The following is a 17,163-nucleotide window of genomic DNA, read 5'->3' as shown; positions in this document are numbered from 1 at the left end:
AATATTGATATCACTCCAAGATTACTTTCACATTTCATTTCCCCCAAAAAAATCCCCCAAAACAAGTAAAGAAAAACAGTTGGAATAACGAATAACTACAAACAGCAATATTCTGGACAGGGGGAAAGAATGTTAGTAAAACCCAAGAAGTAATCAAGAGATGAAAACAAGGGAGCAGAGAGAAAGAGTGTGCGGAGGATGGCGATGACAGGCGGAGCGATGCAGAGATTTGTGCAGTGTCAACTTCACACCACAGCCGGCCAGCGAAAAGCCTCCCCCACCCCTCCCTATCAGCTGCGGCTATTGTAAAACACCAAGAGTAAGTGTCAAAACAGCGGGAGCACGTGCCTGCTCACCACACCCGGGAGCTCGTCATTTGCAATTCCACAGACAATAAGTCCCCCTCCATTCATTGCCACGTGCCATGTGGATTGGAGACACAAGGGGACTTGAGTTTGGTAATAGCCGAACAGTGTTCGACTGGCTTCTTCAATTACTGCTTTACCTATTTTCTGAAAGGGCTGTCCCCGAATTGCACCCGAGGGCGGGGAGATTGCCGGGTGAGTTTACACGAGTTTGCCACGTGCCGTTTCCAATTGCTCTTTGATGCGGCACGTCATTGTGTACTAATACAGCGTCTGCCACCTGGTGCACAATGCCTTGTTGCCTAAAAATGTTATTAATCCACATAACCTGGTTAAGTGTTATGATAATTACTATTTTGGCACTCCCGAGTGCATAAAATGACAGAGTAGCCTCGTACGAGTTTGGTAAACATGCTCTTGTTTTGTAAACTGTTTCTGAATTATATTTACATATAGACGGCCGACACCGAGGCAGTTGGCTGATTAAATGCTTGATTAATGCCTTGAGCCCCAAGGGCTCACAAATACAATGACCACAGAAGCACTGGCGTGCAAAGCAAGCAGCTTAGAGGCGCACCCAAGCCCTGCTTGTTAGTAACATGACCTGATTTGTCCCTAGGAGACCCATATGTCTCACCTGTTCCGACTGTTGATGTCTGCCAGGTGTACTCGTGCTACGCTGGCTGCTTGGGCCTCACCCTCGGACTCACAGTGGGGTTCAGAAGCTACAGGAGCAGCACCAGATTTAGGAGCAGACTTGTGGTCCAAAGCAGAAAAAATGTCAGCCGAGGACCCGGAGGTTGAGACATTAAAGCAAGCGGCAGTATTGGACAAAGGTGAGCTGGAGGCTGCTGTAGGTAATTTGTTGCTTGTGCCGAATTGGTCTTTGGTGCCGCCCCACATATTATCCTTTGCAGAAAAAAGGCCAGCAGGTGATGGAGCTGGCTCCGTTTTTTCCCCAAAGGTTGCTGTAATCACGTCGTCCATGTCGTCTTCATCAAGAACCAGAACCTTGAGCGTTTTCTTGGTCTTGGCTTCAGGATCTGCGGGGCTCTGCTTTGGTACTGGAGGGCAAGAGGCAACTAGTGGCTGCGTGGGTTTGGAATCCGTCAGCGGCACACGGGCTGATGCCTGTGGAAAGCCTTTTGTTTTACCTCCTTCAGGAGTGGGGCTCCAGACAAGGGCCTCTACCTTCTGCGTAGGCAGTGACTGTGCTGGGCTCTTGTCCTCAGCGATGGGAGGCCGTGATGCCACAGAGGGTTTATTACTTTCCTCAACAACATTGCGGAGGGTCTTAGGCTTGGGTTCAGCTTCTTCATGGTGGGATTTAGTGGGAGCCTTCTTCAGCTGTACATCATCTTCAGGTCTTTCAAAAGGAGAGAGCGAAGGGTCTTCTTTTGGGCGATTTTTTGTAGAAGACTGAACAGATGACATCACTTCAACAGAGGATGATGGCAGTGTTTTGGTAAAGCTCTTCTCACTGAATGGTGGACTTGGCTCGGCACTCCAAGGATCCAGACCTTCTTTTAAATCATCACACTCCTCTGGTTTCAATTTAAGCACCATCTTAGCAGCAGATGTCTTACTTTGTGCCAAAGGTTTTGGCATTTCTTCTTTATGACTAGACAATTCAATTGAATCTGTTGTAGGTTCAGTCTGCCAATTGGCTATGTTGCTGGTTTCTTTTAAACCCAATATTTGACTATCTTTGACTGAAGGCTTTACAGATGTGGAAGAGGACTTTTGTGCGATCTCTGGCACATTTGTGACACTCTGTTCAATTATGGGTTGGCTATCCTTCACACTTTCCAGCTGAAAACCTTCGCTCAAGTCACTGGACTCATCTTCCACCTTGTTAACGGGAGATTTTTCACTTTTGTCCAAGTGTCCAGGTGTTTTCACTTTTGAATCCAATGCCTCAATTGCATATTTTACAGGTTCACTTCGGTCCTGACTCATGGTTTTGGTGGGCTCCACCACCAGATTATTTCTCTCTCGATCAAACTTAGGCTTATAAGATACATCCTCAATACATGAAATTGATTCTGTGCTTAGAGTTACAGTTTCTGCTTGAGGCTCTGACATCTTAATGTCATCACAATTTTTTTCATCATCATCATCGCTCAGTTCCTTTACATATCGACTTTCTGACTCCTGAAGATCACCAAAGCCTAAGGTTTTGGTTAAAGACATGTGGTCTGCAGACATGCTTCCCAAAGAAAAATGCTCTGCTGTCTTTGTAGGAGTTGGGCTGGTATTACTGCTAGGAGGTGATGACTTTGAAAATAACTCCACAGGGATAGTTTTTACATCATTATCGTCATCATCATCATCTGCTACAAATATATGCCCTGTGGACTTCACCGATGCAGATATGCTTTCGAAAGAAAAAGGCTCTTCTGTTTTGGCAGGAGTTGGGCTGGTATTACTGCTAGGAGGTGACTTCTTCGAAAATAATTCCACAGGACTAGTTTTTACGTAATCATTTTCTTTGTCTACAAAACCACTGGGATCGTCTACAGCTGGGAACCCTACACTGCTCTTTCCTATATGGAAGGGTGATTCAACTGGAACAGAAGGCATTTTAAAATCATCATCAATAGACTCGCTGAATGTTTTAAATTCTGCATCTGCATTTAGGTCTACACTCTTCTTGGGCTCAACGTCAAATGCAGTCTTCTCTGGCAGAGGCAAAACACCTCTCAACACACGATCAGAGGGAGGTTTAACAAGTGGCCCAAGATCAGCTTCTGCTGGAGTGACCACCTCGAATGTCTGGGGCAGAATCACTTCCGTTTTGTCCTCTGGTTTGATCCTCCGTGATGGAACTGGAGGAGGAACCACCGTGTCCGGAGTGCTGTGGCTTTTCGGCTCCTTTGCTCGTGGTTTCCTTGCTACTGGTTTTGGTGGTTCCACATCTTGTTCAGCTTCCAAGTCCACCAGAGGAGTTTCCTTCACGACACGTGAGCTCTTGCCAGACTTCTCTTCAGCTGCCACAGGCTCAACAAAAGGGTCCCTTGGAGGATCTTTCCGTCCCACATGTTTCTCTTCAACTTTCGCAACCTCAATGCTTTGAATTGAAGTAGCTTCTTCATCAACAATGGATGGCGGCGACTGATCTGCTTGACCGCGTCGAGAACCCATAAGGGCCTTTACCAGTTGAGAAGAAGCTGACCTATCAATGCGTTTGAAAGTCGGTTCTGCCCCTTCCCCCGAACGTTCAAGACTGCCAGGAGATTGTTCCCCGTCAGACGTCATATCTAGACCTACATTGTCGGATGCTTGCGAGGTGCGAGCAGGGTGCAGCTTATCAAAGACAGCAGGAGGAGATGATAAGGAGGAGCTGAAAGTAGGAAAGGAGGCACTGAGGGAGGGAACTGGGTTGATTTCAGCCTTAGGAGACGTGTTCCGTCTGCAGGGAGAACAAACGAGACGCTGCCTTAGTCTAACCGGATTGTGCCGCAACAATCGTGCAATGTACGCTTGAACTTACACGTCACGAATTAGAACTGCAAAGCAATTAAAATTAATGGAAATGCATCTTGTCTTCTACATGCTGTGTAAAATGCAGTGTAGATGATCGGAAAAGTAATCTCCTAATTGCCTTAAAGTGTATTATATTGTATTCAAGTCCAAATGGCAGACTTCTGGGAAAGCAAAACTTGTTTCTTTAAGACGTAAGCTTCCGGGGGAGAAGAAGTCACGCTGCACAAGACGGATGACAAAACAAGAGCAGTTGCTCATCAAATGCAGAGCTACACGAAGGTGCGCGTAATTATTTTACATTATAAACGCCGCCGCAGTCAAGATGACAGACTGCCCAAAACGGCGAGCGACACATGGCAAAAATCGCCTTAGGACATGCACGGCGGATTTAGTCCAATTTACACTTCGCAGAGTGTGAATAAACTCATTTTACATCGAAATCAAAACACGCCGAAAAACGTATCCTTAATTTTAAAGCGGCTTGTTGTTGACCTGAAAAATGGCAGCAGTAAAACCAACAAAATTTGGGAGGTAGATGGAGGAACTGGGGGGGGGTGGTGGTGGTGGTGTAGTGTAGTGGTGGGGCCCCCCCGGACAGCTTTCAACGGCGCAGGGACAGCACTCACCCTGGCTTCGTCACAGTTTCCGTGTCATTGCCCTCCATGGTGAACGGGTTAACCGCCACGCTGGGCCTTGGGCTTTCCCGCGTCGCCACTTCCTCTGCCGAGTGCTTTGTGGCGGCCGGCAAGCTCTCGGGGGCGGACTCGGCCTTGCTGTCTGGCGTCGAGAAGAAAGGCAGCTTGAGCTTCTTGCCCGACTCTTTCTTGGGCTGTTCCGCATCCGCGTGCTTGGACTGCTCGGGCACCTTGGGCGGTTTGCTGGACGACTTGGTGAGGCTCGGCAGGGAGAACCCTGAAGAGTGACTTTTCTTTTCCTCCGATTTTTTTGCTGCGGGAGAAACAGATGCCCCAAAGGCTTTCACGACCAATATCATCCATAATACAGGTTTTTTGGGTTATATTGCATATATATATATGTGTCGTTAAACCCACCACCACCCAACAGCCAACTAGTAAGGTTTGTCACGTAAACAGAACATGCCAATTAATTACTCGTACTGCACATCAGTGCGATGGAGAGCCAAGCCACAAAATGTACAATCGGAGTACGACGTTTCGTCAGTAATTACAACTAGCTTCATCAGGCGACAGCCAGATTTGTGGAGAAGTCCACCTGTTTCGTTCCCTAAATAGAGGGGTAGATGTGATGACAACACGTGTGCTCTTCGTGTGCCAAGTCGGGGGGGGGGGGGGATTAATTAATCAACTCACATTACGCATGCGCATTATGCGAGTCCATTTATCTTGTACTTCCTATCCATTGTGTGTACTAAAATAGCCTTACCAACAGTAATCCCTATTGAAGTATCGTTGGCCTGTATAGGCATGCATTTAAATGCCTATCTAAACGCAGTCACAACATGACCCCACGCAGAAATCCGCTCTCATCAAGACGCTCATTCATTGGGCTAAAAAAGTGTCAGATGGTGATAGTCTGGGAAGTGAAATTAAACATGTCAAAGAAGCGCTGCAATTGAACGGTTACAATGATGCACAAATCAACAGGGCATTGAATGTCAAAACCAAATCAAATGACACGAGCATTGAAACTGCCCAAGTAATTAAAACTATTAAAATACCGTACATTGCGGGGGTAACTGATAAACTAGCCAGATGTTTGGAAAAACAAAACATCCGAGGCTTGGTAAATAAAATACAGAAATTAAGATATGGCACAAAAGATGTATTACCGAATCTATCAACAGATGGTGTGTACCGGATTATTTGCACTTGTGGCAAATGCTATGTTGGGCAAACAGGAACAATGATCAGCATGAGACCAAAGAACCCCTACGAAATATTAAATACTCCCAAATACAACTGCCAGCAGTAGCAGAACATACGTGCCAAGAAGGACACTCAATTAATTTTGATAATGTTGAAGTTCTGTGCAAAACTAGTTACTGCTGGGCAAGACTAATTCGAGAAGCTATCGAAATTGAGAGATAGAAAAATTATGACTGTTCGGATCGCTACAGACTTAGTGCTGCTTGGAAGCGAATCATCAAATTAACCTTAACCAGGGTCCCATAAGCCCCCGGCTCTCGCATAAACTGCGTTGTGACATCATTTTAAGTCTGTTGAAGGCGAAAAATACGGCAACCTCTTCCTCTCGACGAGCTCTACACGATGCGATAATCAAAGTTTCAAAGTTTTGTTTCTTCTGCGCATTCGTCCTCGCTGCGCTTGGACGACATGACAACAGAATGATCCGCGCCAGGTGAATCGCGGCGTTTATGTGCGCGGTGGGACGGAGTCGCCAAAAATAAACTACGATTTTGACTTCCGTTTATTGCGGGAACCTAGGATCCCGCCATAAGGTTTAATAAATAAAATGTTTAAATGCATGCCCATACAGGCCAACCATACTTCAAGAGGGATTACCGTTGGATCGGCTATTTTAGTACACAATGGACAGGAAGAACAAGATCAAAGGGCTTGTATAATGCGCACGGACAATGTGCGTCGATTCATGAATCCTTCCCCACTTCGCGCAAGAAGAGGAGCGCGCAAGTGTTGTCATCACATCTACCCCTCTATTTAAGGAACGAAACAGGTGGACTTCTCCACAAATCTGGCTGTCGCCTGATGAAGCTAGTTGTAATTATTGGCGAAACGTCGTACTCAGATTGTAAATGTTGTGGCTTGGCTCTCCAACAAACCGGTGTGCTGTACGAGTAACAAATTGGCACGTTCTGTTTACGTGACAAACCTTACTAATTGGCTGTGGCGGGTGGTGGCGGGTTTAACACATTTATATATTTATGCGATCTAACCCTAAAAACCTTTATGATGGATTTTCGATTTGTAGACATTGCACGTCAAATGCTTTTGACCCCTGTAACCACTGGAGGCGCTACACTGACTCTTTTAATACTTGAATCAATGTGGCTATGTATTGTGATAATTAATCAAATCGCAACAGCTTAAATATTTTCTCTCCGACTAACTAACCGGCTAACAAATGTCTTCCTTCTAAGCTCCATGAAATTATTTACCATCTGGAGTACACCTATATTATATGTACATGTACAGCACTTTGTCAATCCACTTCTAAATGAGGGCTTCCCTATGCCATGGGGGTTATGGAAATTATTTGACCATTAATTCATCACGCTGGTCAGTGCATGTTGGTGAAGGCGAGCTCCATAGATGCGGAAGCATAGAAGTATAGCACAACAACCGATTACGCTCTACTGCCCTCTACTGCCCATCATATAGCCTGCCAGCCTATGACAACCGTGGTCACCCATCCCATTGGGGGATAGTGCTTGGATGGACAAGCACGAGTTTGGGTGCATTCCAGGCGATTTGCTCACAGGTAATACAAAGCACACACAACAAAAAAAGTTAAACAATCACCGGGGGCTGAAGACGCAGACCCTGAAGGGGGCGACTTCTCCTGAAAGGGGTTTTTGTGTGCCGGGTCGTCTGCCCCCTTCTTGTTGGCGAAGGGGTTCGCGTCCCCCAGGTCGTCGCTCCCAAACGGGTTACTGCCACCGCTGCTGGTGCTCTTCTTGCTTTTCCCCGGCAGGCCTTCTCGGTTGCCCTCCTCCTCCTCGATGCCCGTGAGCGACACGTGCCGGCGGTGAGTAGACTGCACTTCGGCGGAGGCCAGGGGAGAAGTGCTCAGCCCGGGGTGCGGTTCGGCGTCAGACTTGGAAGCGCCTGGGGACCCATCTTACGAGCCACACGGATACACGCACGCACTCGTAATGCTAGGCCATCAGAACTTATTCAAGTCTGGTCGTCCGGGTTAGATTACGTGTTAAGCATTTCTTTCTAGAAAATGAAGCTTTCGTGACTGCAAGGATTCATACTCTTAGTTCTTTCGGTAAAGTCACGTAGGTAAAAAATTTAAATTTAAATTAATAAAAATAAAATAATAAAATCACGACGTTTCGGAGGCAACACAAGTCTCCGTCATCAGGTGGGACCGTCACAGCCAGATTTGCTGCATCAAGTGAGGCAGGGATTCCAAGATAAAAGCTCTTAAATACAAGTTAAGGGGGAGGAGAGGGGGGGGGAGAACTTATCAGAATGTGGTAGCCAATGAATGGAACGTATCGGGAGGGGGGGGGGGCTAAAAGAGAGCACGAGGTGCTTCGTAGGTGTCGACGTGGACGTGTTTGTGCGTCCCTGTTGGTGCACATGACTTCTTGCCCTCGCTTTGCCATGCACAAACCAGGAGCATCTTTAGTTCTCCCACACCAAAGTAATGGTCAGGTTAGTTTTGAGCATGTTTCTTATTCAAAATGTTATCTGTTAATGCAACTCAAATGAGACAATTAATTGTGGGTATGTTCAATTCCTGAAAATGCCCATGGTAGTTTGTAGTGGATAGAAGCACTTGACAAGGCCTAATCCAAAAGATCAAGCTTAGGTTGAGTGGATACAAAAATCTACGGGCACCATAGACAGTACATTGTAATAATCTTATTTTCACATTAACTGTGAGCTAAATTTAAAGTTTAACAAATTACAAATACTCAGGCGCTGTGCAGGATTAGCTTGCAATAAGACAACGTTTATCCAAATTAGCACTTCAGAACAACAATAAAAAAAAAGTTTATGGGATATTTTTTTTAATGCTATTGAAATTAGTTTTAACGGGTATATTTTTCTCAGCTATGAATGCATGCGTCAAACAGTGTTTCTCTACTTTGTAGTCTCTCTGTTGAACCAATCAGGATTCAGACCACACTCTTAATTAGGGAAACTTAATCTATCGAAAGGCATATTTTAATAGTAATAATTATATATTAAAAACTCAGATTAAAGTTTGTAATTTAATTCTGGTTTAATCATGATTGTTCTCAGTATCAAAATTTATGAAATGGTAAAAGATTTTCCTTTTTATCAATTATCGCTATTACACACTGTCACGCTGCTACAAGGGAGGTTATTGGATTTCTCTTTTAATGTAGATGTTTTCATGTGGGCTGTAATGAATTAAGCAATTAATGTAAAACACGTCAACTAGGCTAGTTAATGCTCCGTTTGTCTTTTCGTATGAACAATAAATTATTTTATAATGTTCTACCAATGTGGGCAATGTTAGAAAAATATGACCTAAATATAGTGATTAATTTTGAAGCCATTTTAAGTTAAATCTGGCCACTATGCTGTAAAACTGAAGCAAATGAAGTGATCATTTTTCTCATCAGAATAATTAAAAATTAAAAGAATTTGATAACAGATTACACATCACCAATTAAACTGAAATTGTTTTATATTTTTTTACAAACTTTTTTAACGATCGGATCGCCACTCAACTTGGGTTGCAGTGAGCACAAATCACCCTCAGCTGAACTTATGAGTAAGGTTCAAAAAGTTACAATTATAAAACTATATAAAGGCCAGACAAGCCGAACTTTCAGGTACATTTTCAAGGCTGTTCATTGTTCACAATGTACGAGTTTATTCTTAATGCTACCAAAATAAGACAATGAATTGAGGGGTCAAGATTTCTTGTGAAGCTGGGACTTGAGACCCATAATACAACGTTTAGAGCCATAAGCAAGTTCCACATAAACTCGCGTAAAAAGTAACTTTGTTTAATAATTGAGCTTAGTTAATCAATTATTCTAAACACCAAAGAAAATTTGAACGTTAAAAAATTCCACAAAGGGGGTTGTTATCTCGTGAACACAAAAAGCCTATTTTCTCATCATCCGGTAAGCTGCTTGCAAATGGGGTGGCTTTAAACAACACAAAAAGCCCAAAAAGTGAAGTTCATCCAGGCTCTGAAAGCAAAACTAGAACAATTTTTTAAGAATAAACCGTAGTCAGTGGGAAAGTGGCAGAGGCGCAGTGGTTAGACCACTGTGGCTAAAAACTCGTTGACCTGAGTTCGATTCCACACCATGGCTAACATCAGTGGTGCACACGATACCTGAATTGGTCCAGGGTGTACCTTACTCTTGACCAATCAGCATGGAACATTGCGGAAAAGCATGGTCAAATAACCCTAACAACAGGCACTGGGACACTTTCATCCAGCAGTGGATTGAAAAGGGGCTGTATTAAAGACAGACTGTTACCCGCTATCTATTGCGACATCACAACAGGGGTATGCATTCGTAAAATAAAACACATGCAGCTGCTGCACATGGCGATCCAGAAGCAAAAGAGCAACACCCACTCCTTAAAAACGTGGCAACAAAACCAAACAGGAAAGAAAAACAAGAAACCCGTGCTTACCGGGGCTGTCGGCCAGATTAGGGTTGCTGCCTCCAACAGAATCTGAGTCAGAGTTGACGGAGGCAGTGCCACTGCTCTCCCGACGGCCGTGGTGGCGAAACGGAGAGAGGGAGGCCAGGCTGCCGAGCCCCTTGCTCGTGGGGAGAGTAAGCATCGACTGGGACACAGAGCCCTTCTGCATGCTTGACCTGTCGTGCGCGTACACACACACGTGCGCACCCGGGTAATGGTCATCAAAACTCGTGCTGTTCCACACCACTGCGCCGTCAAACACATTCCTATTACTAACAACCTGCACGTCCACTCGTCTCACTTAAAAGCGGGGGTGGTGGCTGGGATCAATGCCTGTGACAGGGATAGTGGATCTTAATGAGAACGTAGCAATTAAGTCTGTGAAACACACATCTGCAGGGCAGTGAGGTGTCTGTAGGAATTACGTTGTTTCAAGTGTTTTTTTGGATGAGTATTGCGCAGGCTTTGAGTGTTCTTTGCTTGTATTCATGGGTTATTCTCTAGGCATTGATGTTTTTCTAACCACAAAGAATACTCGAGAGGGGCATTAGGAAAACATCTCAATGCAGAAAACCTATTAAAATGAGTCTTAAGGCTCAATGATGATTTCCAAGGTATACAATATTGGTACCAAAAATCTACTCTCCCATCAAAATAATAGCAATGAACACCTGTAACTTTTTTTCCCCACAGGATTTGAGAGGAGGTACATGATGAATTAACGGAAGTGAAGGACGAAGCAACAGTACAAGACTACCTCATTTCGGCATAAAAATGACGAGCTTCAACGCTACCTTTGGTGCAGTCATGTGTACATGGCAGCTCATCCTTTTACTAATTTAACATTTTCTGGTAAAAAGTGGAATGATGGACTAACATCGTTCAAGTACAGCAATAGCCGTAAGATGACGATGATAAAGAATACAATGATCTTTTATTTAATTAATAGAAGTATGATGATTTTTTTTTTATTAATTGAAATTTGGCCACACGTCAAGAGGTGCACGTTTTTGCACAATCTCGAGGTCAGGTCAAACCCCTGCATCGAGAAAGAGGAGTTTTTCTTGTTTTCATTGCACTGGCCATCACACTTATTTAAGTTTGAGTTATAAGTAGAATGACAAACACGAACCTATTAGTAAACCAACAGCAGCAGGGTGTGCTAGGGGTGGGGTACAATGGTTCTCGCAACGTGCTATGAATCCGATAACCGGAGTTCAACTCTCGGTGAAAGCTAGCATCAGTGACGATTGACTGATATCGGAACCAGTCAAGAGTGACCCCTGCTTCAACGCGCACTAAACAAGCATGCGCAAACAAACCCTCACCAGGGAGTGAGGAGGCTTTCAACTAGTAGAGGATTAATTAAGTTTCGTAAATCATTAAGATGTTCCCATTTACAAGGCAAGTGCCTTCTGAACAACATAGAGGGAGGAGGCATGAAGACCCACTTGGAAAACAGGCTCAGGGTTTTGGTCTTCTTCTTCTTCTGCTCAACGTCAGGTGCATGCCCCTCCTCGTCGCTGTCCATCGCGGCCGAAGACGACACGACGGCCGAGGAGGACTCGCCGGCCTTGGAGCCTTCCTTCTTCTTGCCGGACACCTTGTCGCGCAGCTTGCCGAACGGCGTGCGCTTCTTGTCCTTGAGCGACAGGTCGAACATGCTGGCCGTCAGGTTGTTGCGCATGTACTGGATGTTGACCTCGAGCTCGCCGCGCTCCTTCTCCTTCTTGCCGGGCTTCGACTCCAACTTGTACCACCTTGAAGGCACGGGCGAATGCACAAAAAACAAAAACAGAGATCACGATTTCCCCGTGTTGACTTTTTTTTTTTTACGGACTGTTGCGGCATGTGCTGTCACAGCAAGCACCGGCGAAAGGCTTGCATGGCGAACGAGGGCGCAGTGTGGCGAGCATCCGCCCAGCTGTCTTTGTCTTCCCAGCGCTGATGTTTACAAACAGCAGCAGGTACTCATGTAAGGATGAGTGGACATAGGGAGCACCCCCTTCCAAAAACTGTTCAAACATTGTCCACTAATGTTGGCCGTGGCTGGGAATGGAACTCAGATCAGGGGATTTGTTGCTGTATGGGTGCATGCACAAAAATCCAAAACAATTCAAATATGCGCGTATGTTCAATACGTTTGTAATGATGTCTTGATTCATTTCTTAACAACTAGATTAATATCGCATATAAATGTGACTGCTATAGACACACACAATCAAGAGAAATGTGGATTATGACATATTAAAAATGCATCCATTAGGATCGATTATTATGATGGCAATAAATGTATCATATCGCATGTGTGTACCACTTATTCTGGATATATTCTAATTATATACAAATTATATGCATATTATGTTCAGTAAATGGCACGAACAAAAATCTATGAAGACAGAAACATTCTGAAACTATACAACAAAATGGCAAAAACAAGACAAAGGAGAATCAATACTTCAACTGAACCATGATTGTGAATTGTGACAATGTGTTGTATATTGCACACACACACACACTAATTCAGCTGACAATTAAACAAAACAAACAGCATTGGGACCATGATACCATTACCCAATAGATATTGTTGTAAAAAAAAAACTTCTTAAAGTGAAAAATAATTCTGTTTTACTTTAAATTAAATATGCAATATTAAGTGCATTGGTGACTTTACTTCGGCATCAGTCCTGTCAGCGAGCACCTATCAGAAACAGAATTACATACAATGGAGTGGGTTGAGTGGTAGAATCAACAAACACCACCTTTGGTGCCTGTCTTCCCAGTGCTGATGTCGATACATTGCACGGAGTACACATTTTAGGCTAAATTGACTTGGTTGAGGGACAGGCCAAATTTATATTCCAATAGCTATAGGTGGCCAGGAATAAAAACAATGTTTTTGTAATTGTAATAGAGTGTGCTAACCACTACACCATTGCTGCCCTAAAATATAAAGAAAAAGATCTCCCCTCTAGCCTTAACAAACTGTTAGTGAACACCTATGAAGGCCGGCACAGCACACGATGGGGTGGGTGGCCAGCACCACGCGTGGCCGATTTTGTCTCCCCAGTGGCGATGTTTACACATCACACAAGGTACTAATTTGAGGCCGAGTTGACCAAGGGAAGGCCGACGACCGATTCAAATAATCGTCACTTGTGTTGGCCGAGAGTGGGAATTGAACTTGGGTCACCAGGTTCGTAGCACAGCGTGCGAAATGCTACACTTCCGCTCCCCACTGTTGCAACCCCATTCACACACATACGTACATATTCTCACACCTGTTCGACCAAATGTTTTTTTTTTAAACAGACCGGATTAAGTAAAATGTCACATAGCACGCGCATAACGAGTGCACATGTGTATGAGTAACACAATGTATTGCGGCATAACGTATTGTCAATGATTGCTTTTTATAGCACAGGCTGACGGCCTTTGTCCTTAAATGTGACACTGTCGACATAACAAAATTAGAGGTGCAAAGATTCCTCTCCCCCCTTCCCCGACACTTACATTGTCTGTTAAAGTATAATAAATCCAATGAGCAATGCCGGAATGAAGAGGCAAGGCTTATCAAACGTTAAGCAATGCATTCGTGAACTATAAATAGGACACCGAGGTCCGCAAATGATGCTGAAATATGGACATAAACTGGACACACAAAACATTCAATCAACACAGACAACACCGCTCATCTAATTATGAACAGCAATCGTAAAGAGAACACTTGTGCTAAGTAAGCAGCAAGGCTAACATTTACATTCGACTGATTCGGTGCCATTTGGTCCGATTATCAACGCCGATGAATATTCTATCCATTGTTGGCTCGGCTGCTTGAATTTCGGAGAAATGAGCATCAAATGCTCTCGTCAAACACGATGGGGTGCGCTACATTTCAGCCAAGTTTTCAATCCTCATTATGGGATTTTTTTTGTTGCGCTGTCGGGCGGGTTAATTGCACCTCGGTGCCTGCTTCGCTCTTCATGCCAGTCCAGTGCCCAAATGTACAGTTATGCAGTAGTAGCGTGAGCACCCACTCATTAATATTCCCAGCTTGTGGTATTTCTCGTGTAATGAAACCGCTGTGCAAACGTTCCAATTCTTTCCCATTTATTCATTATCCATAAGCAAAGTATTGTTTCCACGCAGTCCTGCAAATAAACTACACGTCAAGCGAGCTCCGCTTCTGATCCCACCTCCCGATCTCAATGTGGGGGGGGGGGGGGCTTTCTTTCACTCGCACGGAGGATTCCTTGATTTCTAAACATTTAATTAGAAACGGTAAAGAGACCACTGAAATTGCAGTCTCTTTTTCAAGGGAGAAAGAACACAAATAACGAGGAACATTCCTCCATTCCTTTCATTACAGCACATTCAGAGACTCTGAAACATAACGTAAACTCTCGTGTTTTTGGACAACCTAACACATTCCTGCGGAGGGAGCTGGTAGGAACGTTGAGTTGCTCCGTCAATGGCCAGGGTCAACGGCGGCGTGGTGTATTCCGCAAATATGTCTGACTGTGAGGGCGGGCACAAGCCGGCGTGAGTAGGTTAAACGTTGAGTTTTATAAGGGCACCACGGGGTGACCAGCCCCTCCCCACCCAGCCCCACCCTCCCCACCCAGCCCCACCCTCCCCACCCAGCCCCACCCTCCCCACCCAGCCCCACCCTCCCCACCCAGCCCGACCCTCCCCACCCAGCCCGACCCTCCCCACCCAGCCCCACCCTCCCCACCCAGCCCCACCCTCCCCACCCAGCCCCACCCTCCCCACCCTCCCCACCCAGCCCCACCCTCCCCACCCAGCCCCACCCTCCCCACCCAGCCCCACCCTCCCCACCCTCCCCTCCCCACCCAGCCCCACCCTCCCTCCCCACCCAGCCCCTCCCTCCCCACCCAGCCCCTCCCTGCACGACGGACACAATAATCCCCCATAGGCTGGTGTAACCAGGAGGTTCCTGCCAGTAAAATGTATGTGCATTCAAGTTTGCATAGCTCTCTCTGAGCATAACTAATCGACAATCTAACTCCATCTATTCTGAAATGACCTATTACGAGCAACTGCACCATTTCAGTGTAGGAAATAAAATACGTAACCCCATAAGTACAAACTGCATAGAAAGATAAGCTCCAGCAACTGTATTAGCAATGACCTGAATAATAATTTGTTACTTCTAAACGGAGTGGAAAAGTATGACTAAGTAACGTGTACCAATTCCTCCGCCTCGACCGCCACCGTCTGCAGCGAAGCAAGGAAACAGCTTGACGGGTAAGCCTCTTTGGAAAATGGTGTCATTGCTGTTTCTGCAGCACAGAATTTCCAGGGCGAATGCGGAGAAAAATAAATCTCAAAAACATTCCACTGCCAGCACAAGCTGCGGGACCAAGTGCACGCCACACAAGGCAACCGAGGTCCCATGCTGTACAATCTTAACTTTCACCCATTTCAGAGAACCAGATTTCCGTGAAAACAAAACTATGTATATTCTTAGGTTTTTTCGGTAAAGTCACGTAGGTAAAAAATTAAAATTAATAAAAGTAAAATAAAAATGACGACGTTTCGGAGGCAACACAAGCTTCCGTCTTCAGGTGGAACCGTCACAGCACAATTGCTGTGACGGTTACGTCACAGCACGATTTTTATTTTTATGTTACTTTTATTAATTAAAATTTTTTACCTACGTGACTTTACCGAAAAAACCTAAGAATATGAATCCTTGCAGTCACGAAAGCTTCAAATCTAAAACTATGTATGCTAAAATTGTACGTGTACTTATTCATTTCCGTTATCATCCTTGATCTACCCACTGTGGGATGAAGGCCCCCCCCTCCCATGAAATCACCACCCCTCACGACCCGTCTTCGTAATCGGATAATACAACACCACTATTTTAATAACGATATAATTACAATACAAATTTTGTATTATGAATGTCAATATTTTTTTTTATTGTAAATTAATGTAATTCATAGCCGATGACCAAATCACACCGATTGCACCTGCTCATCTGATCTCGGAAGTAAAGCAGGCACGAGTTTGAATCGTGCTTGAATGTGCATAGAATTTGTATTCATAGACTGCAGCAGGACTAGGTTTTGAGCAGCGTGGTAAAATATATTGTCGTGCCATACTGTGCTCACACATCTATGTCCCTTTTGCTTTCAACAACCTGCAATTACCAGCGTGGCAAAGTATGTTCAAATCGCCTCCACAACCTACACAGCAACAGTCGACAGTCAATATGGCTGCACGTATACAAATGAAAATTAAGCGTATTAGTGAATTGTATCACGCTGTATTTTAGCACTGCAATTACCAACCAGGTGATACAGCAATAGAGTTCACCAATTGCTATCGGAAGGTCTCAAGTTCCTGGTCAGAGGTTGAGTGAGTCTATCATCCCTCTTAAACACCACTTTGTGCAGAGTCAACCGCACTTGTCCAATAAAAAGGATTTCCCACTGCCATAGGAATGTGGAATTGGCATCACTGGCTGAGGGCTGTAAACAGGAGAAGAGTTCCAGCAGGGAACCACTTTGACCATTATAATAACAACATCATTCCCCAATGTGTTTTCCGGTTGTACCGCGTGTTGTTCGTCATGTTGTCCGACGTTTCGCTCAACGTGCTGGGAGCTTCGTCAGGAACAACACGGGGCACAAGCCGAAAACACATCGGAGAGCTATGCAGCACAACCGTGAAAGCCTACGCAGTAATGATATCATTAGTATCGCCGCTTCAATTACCAATACTCATTTTGGTATTTTAACTGTAAACTAATAAGGATATTATTACTTTTACAGTCTTAATTTGAAGCTTTCGTGACTGCAGGAATCCATACTCTTTGGTTTTTTCGGTAAAGTCACGTAGGTAGAAAACATAATAGATCGCGACGTTTCGATCGCAATATGAAGACGGTCGCTTGTTGTTGCGATCGAAACGTCGCGCTCTATTATTTTTTCTACCTACGTGACTTA

The 17,163-nt window shown here is 44.7% G+C and overlaps 1 protein-coding gene across 3 annotated transcripts in view; it reads right to left on the bottom strand.

The window, feature by feature from the left end:
* Positions 1-17,163, bottom strand: part of RAB11FIP1 (RAB11 family interacting protein 1) — a 30,520-nt gene that overhangs the window by 5,956 nt on the left and 7,401 nt on the right. The window contains exons 2-6 of one of the 3 annotated variants that reach the window (XM_078855473.1): positions 11,638-11,946; positions 10,175-10,362; positions 7,334-7,651; positions 4,478-4,799; positions 1,003-3,777 (exon numbers count right to left, since the gene is read on the bottom strand). In XM_078855473.1, the coding sequence (XP_078711599.1) occupies positions 1,003-3,777; positions 4,478-4,799; positions 7,334-7,651; positions 10,175-10,362; positions 11,638-11,946 (3,912 nt within the window). The remainder of the gene's footprint in view (positions 1-1,002; positions 3,778-4,477; positions 4,800-7,333; positions 7,652-10,174; positions 10,363-11,637; positions 11,947-17,163) is intronic. The other 2 variants (XM_078855474.1, XM_078855475.1) reach the window with 2 other exon arrangements.

This window comes from Lampetra fluviatilis, chromosome 4, assembly GCF_964198595.1.
Source record: "Lampetra fluviatilis chromosome 4, kcLamFluv1.1, whole genome shotgun sequence".
Taxonomy (NCBI): domain Eukaryota; kingdom Metazoa; phylum Chordata; class Hyperoartia; order Petromyzontiformes; family Petromyzontidae; genus Lampetra; species Lampetra fluviatilis.
This window is presented reverse-complemented; position numbering and strand designations above follow the sequence as displayed.